The sequence below is a fragment of the Passer montanus genome, unplaced genomic scaffold, assembly GCF_014805655.1.
Source record: "Passer montanus isolate IOZ18808 unplaced genomic scaffold, ASM1480565v1 scaffold38, whole genome shotgun sequence".
In the NCBI taxonomy this organism is placed as follows: domain Eukaryota; kingdom Metazoa; phylum Chordata; class Aves; order Passeriformes; family Passeridae; genus Passer; species Passer montanus.
The window spans coordinates 4,873,917-4,888,896 of NW_024368596.1; the positions used below are offsets into that span (position 1 = coordinate 4,873,917).

The 14,980-nt window shown below is 36.5% G+C and overlaps 1 protein-coding gene across 2 annotated transcripts in view; it reads left to right on the forward strand.

Annotated features, from left to right (window-relative positions):
• The window catches only part of SMARCA1 (SWI/SNF related, matrix associated, actin dependent regulator of chromatin, subfamily a, member 1), a 30,931-nt gene extending 16,642 nt beyond the window's left edge, over positions 1-14,289 (forward strand). Inside the window, exons 19-24 of one of the 2 annotated variants that reach the window (XM_039717377.1) lie at positions 1,436-1,558; positions 3,239-3,371; positions 4,146-4,264; positions 4,463-4,675; positions 9,341-9,451; positions 10,131-14,289. In XM_039717377.1, coding sequence (XP_039573311.1) covers positions 1,436-1,558; positions 3,239-3,371; positions 4,146-4,264; positions 4,463-4,675; positions 9,341-9,451; positions 10,131-10,202 — 771 coding nt within the window. In that variant the 3' untranslated portion in view covers positions 10,203-14,289. The remainder of the gene's footprint in view (positions 1-1,435; positions 1,559-3,238; positions 3,372-4,145; positions 4,265-4,462; positions 4,676-9,340; positions 9,452-10,130) is intronic. The other variant, XM_039717378.1, reaches the window with a different exon arrangement.
• The last annotated feature ends 691 nt before the right edge of the window (positions 14,290-14,980 follow it).

Here is a 14,980-nt window from a genome sequence, read left to right on the forward strand (position 1 = left end):
TTGGTTTGAGTGGGATATAAAAGGTTTAAAGGTGTAGTGAAGTCTGAATGTATTACTACTACAAAAAGGAAACCAGACAACAGATTTCTTGATTTTCCTTTTATTTTTTTCTTCCTACTGTGCCTTAGCTGAATTTCTCCCTTTTCCCTGCTGACATTGCTGGACAAGCAATGAACAGATTCTGTTATCCTTACTTGGACCATTATTGATTGAGTAAACCAAATGGATTCTCTACTTCCAGCCAGACATATCTGTAACTTGCTTTAAAAAGCCTCAGGTTTTGTGACAGGTTGCAGCAAGAAAAAAATATCATCTAAAAAATGTGTTGGAGAACATAAAATTGTCATACAAAGCGATAGATAGAAAATTGGTGAGAGTAGAATTAATATTAGTAAAATGTATTTTTAAGAAAAAGCAGAAGGTTTTTTTAGAATCTTGTTTGCAGCCAAAAGAATTTCATGGGGATGTCAGGATAGAATTGCGATGACTATGCAGTTAGTTTAGGGAAAGAATTTATTCAATTAATGCTCCAACAAAGAAAGAGGAGAGAATTGCTAACGTTGACAATATGCCTGTAAAAAGAGGTGTTTCAGACCTGTTATGGAAACCTGTCAGCCTGGAAAGGTTGAACATTAATAGTTATCTTAAAAGGTTAGAATTACTGTTTACTGGTGGGGAAGGTGATAAATATAATTAAATTTGTTTAGCATTGAAGTGGAAGTATAACTTCCAATCTGAAGAGAGTTTATTATAAATACAGTCATAAACAATATCAGAAGGTAACCAATAGGCAGAGACCAAGCTTTATGTGTCAGTCTTAATTTAAACCAGTAAAGCCAAGAAGATTTCTTATATATTAAAACCAGCTTAACAGTTCTTATTTTTCACTGCCCTTTGCTGCAGGAATAAGTAAGGTCTATTAAACCTTTACTGGATACTGGTTTCTGACTTGTTTGCTGTTGTGTGCAGTGGAATTGGAGTACAGTTCAAAGGTCACAAATACTAAATTGGTCAGTTTGGAGAGGGACAGATAAAATGTTTGTTCTTGTTTACATCATGTTGTGTCTGATCTTACTTGGGCAGTGTGCATGGCTCTACAGGAAACCTGGCAGAACTTAGTGTTTCACTGTAGTTACAAAATATTGTAAACCAGTGAATGTAGGAAAGCAGGTCCTTTGCTGGTGAGAAGTACCACTGAAATCAGTGAGCTGTGACAGCTCAGCCTCACAGTACCCCAAGGTCATTGTGTGCAGGAGTGGTGGGTTCAGGGCATAACGAACTTAGAAATTAAAGGCAGTCCTGCTTTTGGGAGGAGGGGTTTAAGCAATAAGATCTGAATCTAGGTAGAACACATTTTGTACAGATTAGTGCTTTTAAAATGCTGTCTTTGAAATAACATTGCTGCATTACTGCTTTTTGATACCCCTGATTTTAGGTCCCCAGGAATCCTGACCTTCCAAATGCAGCTCAGGTACAAAAGGAGGAGCAAAAGAAGATAGATGAGTCTATGCCTCTGAATGCTGAGGAAAGTGAAGAGAAAGAAAAGCTTCTAACACAGGTAAAATAAAATCAGCTAAAGCATTTAATCATATGTTTTTGCTAGTATGGAATATAAGTAATGGTAAATACACACAGGAAAGCTATGCTGATGTTATTGAAAGAAGAAAACACAGAACACGTAATGATTTTGATTGGTTTTGCTTTGAAGGACCTTTCCTGTCCTTGAACAAGTTTACATTTTAGTCATCTACTGTTTCCTTGAAAGTCCTTGAACATTTCTGAGGCAACAGCTTGTATAGTAGATGTACTACCCAGCAATACATGCAGAAATGCAGTCAGTGGGTTCCTTGTACATGCATAAAGCTTGTGTGTTTTTAAATCAAAAAGGGTTTGAATCAACATACATGGTGCTTATGCAGGTGTCTAAGGCATGTTGCATCCATTAATTTTTGTCCCAGTCGAGTTGTTAGGCATGTTCTTTTTATACTGGGACTGAATTTCTGCCACTGACTAGTCCTGACCTTTTGGCAGATTATGTCAGAAAGGGTTTGAATCAGGACAAGCCTGTCTCAACATACATGGTGCTTATGCAGGTGTCTAAGGCATGTTGCATCCATTAATTTTTGTCCCAGTCGAGTTGTTAGGCATGTTCTTTTTATACTGGGACTGAATTTCTGCCACTGACTAGTTTCCTGACCTTTTGGCAGATTATCCTGCTGAGTGGGCTTATTAAAAGCTGATTGTTAAGGAGAAAGGCGTGTTCAAAGTAACAGGACTTTCTGATTCAGAAAATTTTCTCTAGAAGAATTGGTGATGGTGTACCTTGGAAGAAAATTGCAAGGTCACAATTTCACTATTAATTTCACCTGTGTATAGCAGAGGAAATATTTAAGCTGGTGCTGATATGCATATCAGTACTGCTGTTAATGATTTAAGAGAAATACTTGTATTGTATATGTTAGACTCACTCTGAACATGCTAATTGTGGACTGAGCTTTTTCAGCTGGAGAACTCACAAAGTTCCTTGTAAATACATTTCTGTGATGAAAGAAACTCAGTGCACTACAGATTATTGCCCAGGCATGTGATTGTCTTGTTTGTTCTTGTCATTTTCTGCTTTCCCTGTCTTTAAATTGTAATGTCTTTTTCTTGGATGATGTTTTTGTGCATTGCATCTCGTTGTTCAGTTTTGGATTGATTTCTTTGGTACATAACAAATTCTCTTTTTGACAGTGCTTTAGAGTTTCCATTTGATTGCATCTTTTTGGACTAGAGATGTTTTCTTGACATATTTATGCTTTCATCCAGCTGTTTGTCTGGTTCCAGGTTTGTAAATGTCTGAAGTAGGAGCTCTTGCTTTAGATACTTGCACTGCTCTAAGAACTTGTGATGACACAGGCATTGCTGCACCTTGTACTGCTCTGAAGTGTGGTGCTTGTATCTGCAGAAGTGCAGCTGTCACTGAGCTTGTTTCTTTGGAGAAGTATCACAAAAACTTTAAAAAGAAAGGATAAAAAGCCATTACTAATGCACGTGGAGTCATGGCCAAAAATAACTCTTAAGTGATAGATTCAGTAATAAGCCCTGGATAACACAAGTTTATGGAAGTCCTGGAAGACCATTAGCCACTGTATTGTGTGATGTTGTAGAGGAGCAAATGGTACATAGATAAATCAAAACTTTGGAAAATGCTTCCCTTCCACTTGACAATGCCTTCTTTATCTCTTGTTGCTTACAGGGTTTTACAAACTGGAATAAAAGAGATTTTAACCAGTTTATTAAAGCTAATGAGAAATATGGTCGTGATGATATAGACAATATTGCCCGTGAGGTGGAAGGAAAGTCACCTGAGGAGGTCATTGAGTACTCAGGTTTGTGGTGTTTTGAAGTATATTTATTTCCTAATACCAAAGTATTACCATGATTTTTGCACATGGTCTTTTAAAATTACAAGATAGAGAATTTGGATGCATTTAAGAATTTTTTTTTGTTAAAGTATGCAGCTTTTTTTTTTTTTAGAAGACTAAATTCTATTAAAAAGGTTAATCTTGTAGCATGTAATTAACACCTACAGCTGCCTTTAGCCCTCCTTAGTCAAGATTTAGAATTTGACATAGTTAATTCTCATTGACAACATGGACTTGAGAAATTGTGAATTTGCCTTATAGTGCCAACGTGATTCTTTATGCTGCATCTCTGCTATTTTACCTATTACACTGTATCTTTGTCTTTTGTATTTACACAGTGCTTTTGAGATTTCTTCCTCTTTCAGCCTTGGATGTAATTTTACTAAACACCTTCATAAAATCAACTTTGCAATGTTGTTTCCTGTGATTAAAAAGGAAGACCTCCACAAGAATTCCCTGCAGTGTTGAATTTATTTTACAATTAATTGTGTTGCATGTAAATTTTGTTATAATTATTTGTAAGTCTTTCCTTACAGTTAACTTTTAAAAATACTGACTAAAGAGTCAGTGCAAGCTTATTTTTTGGCTAGCACAGTAAGCTGGAGAGAATTAGCTCACTAAGATTTAATGGAACCACGAGCTAAATTCTTTTTTTTTTTTTTGCTAGAGTATCTTAACAGTAAAGTCATAAGAACAGAGGAAAAGATTATATTCAACAATTCTGTTTGGTGTTTTTAGCTGTTTTCTGGGAACGTTGTAATGAACTACAGGACATTGAGAGGATTATGGCTCAGATTGAACGAGGAGAGGCCAGAATTCAGCGGAGGATCAGTATCAAGAAAGCCCTTGATGCCAAAGTAATTATTCCAGGTTTTTTGTTTTCTGCAGCTGACTTCTTCCAAAAATTCCTTCAGAAAAGGAGTAATTGGGGAGGAGAGTTGTCTTTTTATGCAGCGTAGGTAGTATACCATCTCTCAGTGATCTGCAGTATCATGTAATGATTCCTTGATGTACCATTGTATGTTTATTAGTCCTTATTTTTGTTTGGCATTCAGATTGCAAGGTACAAAGCACCTTTTCATCAGCTGCGTATTCAGTATGGAACAAACAAAGGGAAAAACTACACAGAAGAAGAAGACAGGTTTTTGATCTGTATGCTACACAAGATGGGCTTTGACAAGGAGAACGTGTACGAGGAGCTGAGGCAGTGCGTGCGCAACGCGCCTCAGTTCAGGTTCGACTGGTTTATCAAATCCAGGACTGCCATGGTAGGTACCCCTTACAGGGACCAGGCATGACATGAGACATCTTATACTTTTGTTTGAGCACCACCACATAAGATTTGTTTAGGAAACAAGTGCTGAAAGAATAACTTCGGGTTTTATTTTCATTTTTTTTTTATAATGACCATTTGCCTTAGTACAGAAAAAATGCAATACAGCTGAAACACAGATTAGAAAACCTGCCAGACTGAAGTCCCATGTTACCCAAAGGCATTAAGGCAGAGGTAGACTAGACTTACAAATATCCTTGTTACTTTTATTGCAAACTGAGTGTTTTACCAAACATCGTCTCTTAAAATACATCTCTTTTAAAGTTGTTGCATAATATTAAAGACTGAAGACATCTGAATAATATACTTGGAGAAAGGAGCTGCTTTTCTAATACAGTATTTAATTTCTAACAGCATGAGGAAAGTTAGTGATTCACATAGAAATTAATCATTGAAGCAGTAGGTTTAAAATGCACTTTGTAGTTTGTGAATGTGGATTATCCCATGCAAGTGCTTAAATTTCTTTAGGTATACTTTACTAAAAATTTTGTTTGTATTTAGAGAATAAAATACAAGGTTAATAGCAAGTGGATACAAGGTTAATACTAAGAATTTTAGAGCAAAACTATTCATTTTTAATTTGGTTATTAAGCAGGAATTGATAACACTAACAGAAGCTTTGGTGGTTGCAGATATTAAGGTGTGTATCAGAATATGGGACTCTTTCCATGATAAAAAGCTTTTGGATCTGCCTCAAAATTTTTGCTCAATTCTTTCTACTTGTTGTTTATCTTCATTTCCTGACCTCAGGATTTGTTTGTCTGGAAGAATGTTCTTTCAGAGTTCTGGGTACTGTTCTAAGAATAAATAAAACATAAAATATTTAAAATATGTATTTGAATAGGTGGGTATATTTGCTTTTCCCAGTACTACTAATAATTATGCAATACACTTTTTACTTGATATTTCAGCAATTGAAGTGTTTCTGGATAGTGCAGCAGTTAGCCCTTAATTAAAAAGAATTACAAGTGTTTCTAACTAAAATGTCTGTTTGAAGAAATACTGGGTTTTAAAATTATGTCCATAAAGAGAGAAGCCTGCAGTATTTAGCACATTTAGAAGTTTCTTTTAGATTGTCTATGCAGGAATCCATTTAAATAAATCATAGAAATGGGTACTAGAAATTAAAAATGTAGCTCAGCGTTTAATATTAGTTGATATATAGTTGTCAGGGGTAGAGTTAAATATTCAATTTAAGTCTTGCAGATCCTTATGTTCAGTATACTTTTTTTTAAAGGGGATAGAAATCATTTGCTCAAGTGTAGAAATATATTCTGTGGTGTCTTAATGCTGAAACTGAGACACTGGGAATATAGTGAATCTTTTGGCTTAGGGTTTTCTTTTAAAATTCTATCCCTTAATAATTTTAGTTTTTCTGCTCCTACATGGTTGAAAAAGAATATTATGGAAATACAAACTTAAACCAATATTTCACTTTCAATGTGCATTTAATTTTCTGAAATGTTCTGAATTATCATGCTCTGTATGTTTTAGTAATATAGCTGATACATTCTAATGTCCTGAGATTTGTGTAGGTGTTAATTTCTGTGGGTCCATTTTGCACTAGTTTGGTGATTTTTTTTTTTTTTTTGGGGGGGGGAAGAAATGTACTGGAAAATCACATGATAATAACAATGAATGAAGTATAAATACAAATATTTATAGAGGAGTAAATAAGTGAAAGTGGAGAAGGCTGAAATTCACATGTGATCATTTAAACTCATATGAAATAAGATTAAAAGGGCAGCATAATTCAGAAAAGGGCTTAGCAGGCTCTTTGAGAAAGCTTTGTGTTCTGACCACTAGATGTCTCTTGAATTCCATATAAATAGCTAATTTATCTTCCATCTTACTATTTCTGTTTGTTCTCCCAAAGATTTCTCTTCGAAAAACAAATCCTGCTTCATTTAATTAGTTCAAAATCATATGGTTTACCCAAAATGTAAATTCTTAAAGATACCATGAGTGCCTAAGATTGTAATTTTTTTTTTGCTTTTTATATGGAGCACAGATTTGTTTGTTTATTTTTTTGGTTTTTTTTTAATTTCTGTCCTTGCAGGAAGAATGCAAAATATCATGGCAATAGTGGAGCATGTATCCGTTCTCTGAAGTCATAAATTATGCATATTCTCTTTTAGCTTTCTGCAAACACTCCCCAGCATAAGAGAAATGACTTCTTAGTAAATACAGGAATGCCCAGGCCTGTGGACAGAGCTGAGGGAGCCTTTGCTCCCAAGTCAGCTTCTCTGCCTCCAGCCATGCGGAAGGCAATGGTTCAGTGCTCCCATCTTATTTATTGCAATCCAGGTCTTTATAGCTGTGAGGGGTGAACAAACTATATCTTCTCTCTTTCCATCCAAAAGAGAGAAGTATCAAGCCACACAGAATAAAAAGTCATCTCTGAAAGTGCAAGGCATTTTAAATAAGTGTATTTTTGTAGTACTAAAATGGAATGCAGCAGTCCATATTGAAATCTCAGTAGTGCAGGATTTATCACTCAGGTTGTTTTTCATGGTAGATGTACAAGAAACCTGTGTGCATGTCACGTGTTAATGTCAACTGATGCTGTGATTCTCCAGAGAAAATTGTTCTTGAGTCCATCCTCTGTCCACAGTAGATGCTTGGAGCAGTAGTCCATCTGGAAAGTCTAACCATGAACCTGAACACTTTATAAATGTATGTATTTATGCAAGCATTTGTCCCCAGGAAAGAGGACGATCTTTGAGTGCTTTAGGCAAGTGGATCAAGGTTATTTCTTAGTCCTTTCAGATTAGTTGCTTGTTTTGAGTTTAACACAGTCCCATTTCTCATATGCTAGAAAAAGTACAGATTATGATGATGAAGCAGCTTTACCTCAGCTCCTAAGTACGAGTGCAATATACACAAATATAAACAATGTAAAATACTTGTGGCATGTTGACAATCATCATTCTGTTTTGGTCTCTTTGCATCTCTGTTCATCTGTAGAGTGTAGGTTTTTGGGACAGAGGCTGTCTTTTGTTCTCTTTGGGGTTGCAGTATATATTGGGATGGATTGAACTCAAGTTTGCTCAGAGTTGTTCCTTTTTTATCTAAATGTTGTTGTTTGGGTGGAATTTGAGGGAGTTCAATGATTGAAGTGAGAGTATTGTAGCTCCAGAAGGACTGTCACGTACCAGGGCACAAGCATGGCACCCTAATTCATGGTTTAACCTTGACTGGAGGGTGTGGGGTTGTTGCTACAGGGATGTGATAAAAGTGACTTACTGCAGTACTCCGTTGGTGGAGCTACAAGCATGACACTGGAACATTTCTGGAGGGGACTTGTAAAGAAAAATGTCCTGAGGATTTTTCTGTGTGTGTGTCTGATAAAAAGAATTCAAGTGGTGGTAGGATTCTCTGTGTCCATTCTCAACTGCATAGTTTTTGCCCAGGGCTATGGAGCATCCTTTGTAAAGGAATCAGTGGAAACTGTAGAACTTAGAGGGGTTGAGCTTGAGGGTTTGAATGCCACAAAGATGAGTCACATGCCTGCCTGCTTGGGAAGGTTCAGATCAGGAGAGCACCAAGGCTGTGTCTTTTCCATCACCATGATGGACCATGATGGCTGAGGCAATATCCAGCTTACAAATGCTGAGAAAATAGAGATTAATTTCTGGGCAAAAAGGTCACCTGTTCACTTCATTGCAAATGGACCCATTGTAGGTTAAGATACATGCTGCTAGGTAATTGTAGGATAGCTTGTGTTTCAAAAATGTCTTCACTGAGTTTGGCAGAGATGAGACATATTTTTTGGGCTTTTTTTTACCTCAGAAGACAGCTTCCTCCTTTGAGTTGGAAAGAAAAACCCATGGAATCATGTTCTTAATAGTACATAGAATATACTGAATAATTGTAATAAAAATAGGCGCTAGAGGTGTTTTGTAAGAGATCTTTTTCTTTTAAATGGGGTACAAGAAACTGTCCAAGTCAAGTGAGTTCTATTAAGCAAGCCAGCCATTAGTAACTGCAATGCAGATATTTTGAGTTGTATTGGAAATATTTCTTAATGTGTAAACAACCTTATGGCATTTAGTCCTGATGGCTTGCAAGTCTTGATGCTAAAAGCATTTAGGGTCCTGTTTGAATAAAAATACAACAGTGAGTTTACAATTTAAGACTGAATAGATTTTTGGCCAGTTTGCAGCTCTACTGTGTCTCTTCACAAGAAACCCTCCCTAGTCTGTGTGCCAGAGAAAAGTGTTGCTTAAGATAGCTTTGCTTCCTTTTCTCTCTGCTTTAAAGATATACTTGAAGACCTCTTAGCTAAAATCTGGCATACTATGCTGGTAGGCTGTAATTTGCTTCATTAACCAAGATGAAAGATCACATCAGTCTTTGGAATGTCAGTTTGGAAGACAGAATCCTGAAAACTGCTTGTCAGGAGGACAGTAAATCCTTTCCTGTTTCTAAAGGTTACACTGAGGGAAAGACACATAATAGCAACTAAGCTAATGATTAGTATTATTGAATATTTTAGGAAAATGTAAGTGCTTTGAAAGGAAAGGATTTTGGACATACTTATGTAAGCAAAAGAAGTTGTATAATTTACTTAAAAATTTGATGTGTTCTCTTTCCTTAGGAGTTTCAGAGGCGCTGCAATACTCTCATATCATTAATAGAAAAAGAAAATATGGAAATTGAGGAAAAAGAAAGAGCTGAAAAGAAGAAAAGAGGAGCAAAAGTTACAGCAGTATGTTTAGCAGCACTTACTTTACTTCCAGTGGGGTAGAATTCAATTATATATTTTTTTAAAAATGTGAAAGATAATTGTAGGCACTGATTGCGTTAGTAGAAACAATGAGGTGAGAGATTAAACTGAAATATTTGTCTATTCACAGCTCTCTTAGATTTGCTTAGGTAGGTATTCCCAGTGCATAGTGTTTGAAGGCTTTTGTTTTTTTTGAGAAGTCTTTTGTCGAAGTAGCAGAGGAAGACTCTTTAGAAAGCAGCACTGCCTACTTTCTGCATCTCATGTTGCTTCAGTTTCTTCTCAGATTTTTTTCTCCTCTACATAGTAGTTGCTGGAAGAAGAAATGAAAGTGCTTCTTTTATTTTGAAGGGTTGTCATCTTTTAGAACAGAATTGTGTATAAGTCAAGGTCCTGATCTTTTCATCCAATTCATGGTATGTGTGGTGCCTGCACCACTGAGACCATGTAATGATTTTAAGGATATAAGAAGGGTAGGAGAATTAAGTGTGTACATCAGGGATTAATATTTGCCTTTCCATTATATACTACAAAGGTGAGCTGAAATCTAGAATGCATTGGGGTCGTACATTCCCTTCTGAGTAGTCAGTTATGTATTTACACTTTTTTTTTTTTTGTAATGCTTTGTCTTGTTAAATTTATACTTATTTTTTCTCTTTAGTCACAGAAGAGAAAAGCAGATTTGGCTGCTGAGAACTCTGGAAAAAAAGATGCTAAGAAAGTGAAGTCGTGAACCTGAAAGCTGAATGCTAAATATGAAACTGCCACTTTCTTCACTCCATATATGTGTATTAATTGCCAACTTGTTTGTATTCATGGTACTCTTCCCCAAGTCCCATGCTTTAATTTTGCAAATTTTGTATCCTTTACAACGCCTTTCTTTACCTAAAATGTGTAGCTTTATATCTTACGCATTCCAGTATTTTTGTGTACTGTATTTTGTGAGTTTCATGTCTTTGGCAAAATTCACTCAGTCCTTGGTTTTTTGAAGCTTGTGCTGAGGTTTTAGCTTTTATATGTTTTATATGCTGCTGCTTTGAAAGAAAACCTAGATTCTATAGCTGTATTATTGTTGTTTCATATTTTAAATTTATATGGCTGTTGGAAAATAAACTGACTTAATTATTTGAAGAGAAATATACTTCACCTTTGTTTTCCCTATCCTCTCTCCCTTATTTGCATAGCTACATTTAGAGAGAATGTTAAGGTTTGTATAATTGTGCCTTCATCATCAATCAGATTTTTTTCAGAGGAGTACTTAGACAGGATCAGGAGCATGACAGAACAAAATCTAATTAGACTGACATCCTTGTTTGCTCTCTGCATTAAATGGACGTTTTCTCTGAAATGTTCAGAAGGAAACCCAGCAAATACACACTTTTTGTTTTTCTTTATCAGTGATTTCTGCTGGGCTATGTGCTTTAACACAGAGTGAGGTGTTCCTCAGAATGGCCTCTAGATGAAAACTTTTCTATGCCTCATAAAAGGAAGTAGTCAGCTCACAGCTTCTGGCTGTTTATGTAGCAAACAAAGTAGTTCACTCTCTGGTTGGTAGGCTCTTCAGCTCTGCTGCCTTGTGCTGCAAGATCTTCGTTGCTCTAATTATCTCTGCTATAGTTCTTCTTTTACCTTTTGTTCAACATGTCAGTCAGAAGCAATGGGGATATGTTATGGAGTGCTCCTTTTTAGTATTTCTATTTTAATGAAGGGATGAAAGTGTTGGATGTATGATTTTTTGACTTTGCAAGAATGGCCTTTATTAAGCAGGTTCACAGTTCCTGCTCACTTTGGAGTCTGCCTTTCCCAGATCAGTGGAACAGTGGCTGTGACATCTGATGTTTTACTTTCGTGTTCTGTCTCTGATCTGGTGTTTAGTACAGACCTTGCTACAGTGAGACATGCCCTCATAATGTCAGGTCTAGATTAATGCAGTGTGCTTTACATGGTACTTCCCTTGAAGACTACTTGTATACTTCTTCTAGTGCAGTTTGCTTCCTTCAGTGGTTTGAGGTGTTTTGAGATAAAGAAACCTCTTTACTCTTTGTATTTTGTGCTTTGCATTGGCTACCTTCTTCTGTGTTTGTAAAACATAGGACTTTATAAAATAAAGTTCTTCAGCTCTGTTCATATTCTTCTATGTCATTTAAAATGTATTGGTATGTCTTTGAAGTTTTCTGGGATTAGTATCTCTTAAGTTTGATGAGGTATTTCCAGCTTTTTTCGTAGTGTCTGTTAAAAGTTTGGGGCAAAATGGGTGTGATGATTGGTTGAGCATTTCAAAAGATAATTCAAAATATTAGATTCTGTATTTTGGAATGTAGCTTTGGTCCAGGGACCACACTAATTATTTCACTGCTTCTATTTGTAAGACTTGGTATTTGTCTGTTGAACTTCATCTGATGATCTGAGAGGTACATCTGATAATGGTGGGGCACAACTTCCAGGCAGGACATTGGTCATGGGAGTCAGAGCATGCTCTCAAGTGAGTGTACAGCCCAGGTGGCATGGGTGTGCTCAGGAGGAAGCATGTCTCCTCAGAATGTGGTGTTGGAGCAGTTAACATCCTGCTTTATCCTTGGGAGGAGGACATCCCATGTATTATGGAAAAAGGCTGTGCAGCTGCATGTTTATATAACCACAAACCCTGGGAGCATTGCTGTTAATAGAGAGAGGAAGATGCCTTATTTATGTTTGGATTTTGGCTCATGTGCCACTCACTAAGTTTATGGCCTGAAATGATAAAAACAAGTTAAAAGAGATGGGGAATAAAGGCTGAAAGAGCCAGTTGAAATGTTTATGGAATTACATGGCTAGGTCTAGAGTTTATTCTATTGCTCCTATTTAGCATTGGATGAATATTTTAATGTTTTAAGTCTTGAAATAAGTGTATTCTGCTTTTGTTTATTGTAGATTAGCTTTGTTTGACTTGCATGTTTTTGTGTATGCAGTTTCTCTGTGTTGCAAAGTGTATGGAAAGTCTTAAAATGGTAATATCTCAACATGTTGTTTTATGCAGATATTTTGGTTTGAGTTACCACTTGAGTTAATGTTCTTTCTTCTCAATGACTTGATACACAAACCATACAGCAAAAGATCATGCAATTGTTCTTTCAGATATTACCCCTTGATCAGACAGCTTCTCTGAAGAATGATAGTTTCTCCCAGGAACTATCTGTTACCTCTTGCAGTCTATAGTCCCCAGTTAAACTGAATGTGCTGTTGAACAACAGTCCTTGAGAGCATTTGGAACTATACACCAGCTCCTAGCAGATTGAGCCTTCCCATCCATCATGTCCTACAGTGATAACTAAAGAAAATTGCTAACAGCTGCTGGTCAGGATTAAAGGAAAATGGATCTTTCTTTTCCCTTTTTCATTCTTCCAGTTGCCAATACCCACACAGTGTGTGCCTAGCAGTATCTTAAATTATGTGCTGCTATGACTCAAAATTAGGTGACAGAAATGAAAGAATCTTTCTACTTTTTTTGAACTGCTATTTTCTTAGGTGAGGAATACTGTTTGTAAGAAATTAGTAAGTGCTGAATGTAATGTGACAAAACTTCTGAAAATTTTGAGCCTTTAGGCAATTTTAGAGTTGCCAAAAATGCTGCGAGATAAAACATTTTGAAAGCTAATTTAGTTCCTTTTCAGTGGACAAGTAAAATTTGACTGTGTAAATATAAGGCTTGAAGAAAGTCACCGAGCACCTCTGACTCACCAGGCTGTGCACATAACATCCTGGGAGAGGTCACAGCAATTGTGGTGCTTTCCTTTCCACATATTCATTATTTCCAACTTTAGTCCCTCTATTTTTGAGTTATGTTAGTGATGACACCAAAAAACTAATGCTGCTAGCCACCTTCATTGTTTTTAATTTGTTTGCTACAATGACACAGAGAAGAAATGAACTTTTTTTGCTGGTAATATTAGACCATATTTAGATGCTGGTTTGCACAAGTGGTGTTACTATAGTAAAATATTAAGTAAGAGATTTTTTTCTTGTAGATTAGCATTGCTGTTTGATTTAGTGTTAATGCTGGTTAGGGTTTAAAAAAAGCATCTATTACTTTGAGATGATGAGCAAGGAGTATACAGAAATTAATCAGAATCTTTCTAAGTGTCTGATGGTGATGCCAAACTGATTTTTGCTTTTATATATTTCTCATATATGTAGCTTTGTAGCTATATGAAGGATATATAAAAGCAAAAGTTAGTTTGGCATCAATGGAAGTAACTTTGTTGTGCAGTGCCTGCAGGTGCTGCTGTGTCACAGGCACTCTGTACATGCCTCCTGCACTTTCAGTAGGAGGATTGAGTATTTTCAGTGATGAGAAATAAATGCCAAAGTGTTATAGGTTGAAAAAGGTGGAGTTTTGCAGTCAGTACCAGTTGATGTGAGTGCAAAATGATGAGGTTGGTGCACACATTGGCACTTGTGATGCTGGGAGGGATTGGTCACCAGCTGTAGTTCTGACTAAAGAGAGGTTGACAATTGTTACATTTTACTTAATTTTATCTGGTCCACACATACTCCAAGCATGTATGTAAATATGTTTGTGGCTCATATTTCTAATGTTTGATATGTTCTTTTTCTGAAAGACTTAAAGTTAAACTTCGTTTGCATATTTTGAAATGTAATGTACTCTTTAATTGCATTTTGCATGGTATCCATCCTTTCATGAGAGCCTTAATAGGAGTAAGATTTGCTGCCTCAAAGGTATGTCGGTGTCGTGTTGTTCAAGAGGACTTCTGAACTTTTTCAATCTGGGATTTGTTTCTTAAGTTGTACATATATGAAAATAAAAGTTAATATGAACCTCATGTCTTCTGGTCATTTTGGTACACAGGGGTCTGTTACTTGGATACTTTCAATATAGTTTGATTTGGTTTTCTTGCTCTTGTGCCTCCCATAACCTTCAGGCCATGGTGGCTGAATGTAAGGGGGGTGTGTGGCTGTTCCACATCTGCTTTTAAATTATAGTTTCTTGTGATCTGAAACTATACTACCAGTGCCTATGTTTTTGTGGCAGCCTTGCCTGTGTTGTCTCTCATTACAATGTTACACAATGTATGTTGGTCCTATATTAAAGTGTATTGCTGGTTCTCTTTTATTTCCTACCTCTGGTGTGTTCCTAAAATGAAACACTTTGGAGCTTAAGTCCAGCTGACACCATGGTAGGAAGCATGAATTTTGTTGCAGTTGTTGGTCACTAGTAGCCTTGCTAGTTACTGCGCTGGAGAGGTGCATGCCCTAACTGACTGCTCAGTTCTTTTTCCTCAGGCTAACCTAAAAAAAGAGATAGACTGGAGAACCGGTTTCTCTGGTGTTGGCTGGTAGCAATTCTCTCTGCTCCACGGTGAACTTTTGATAGACCTCACTCTTTTGCAGGTGAGGCAGCTAGACCAGGATGGAGGAGCTGGGAAAAGATGTGTGGTTCCACCTTACCTGGTCTTCAGTAACAGCCAAAACAATTTTTGGATTCACTCCAAGAGCTATAGTTCTTCCAGACAG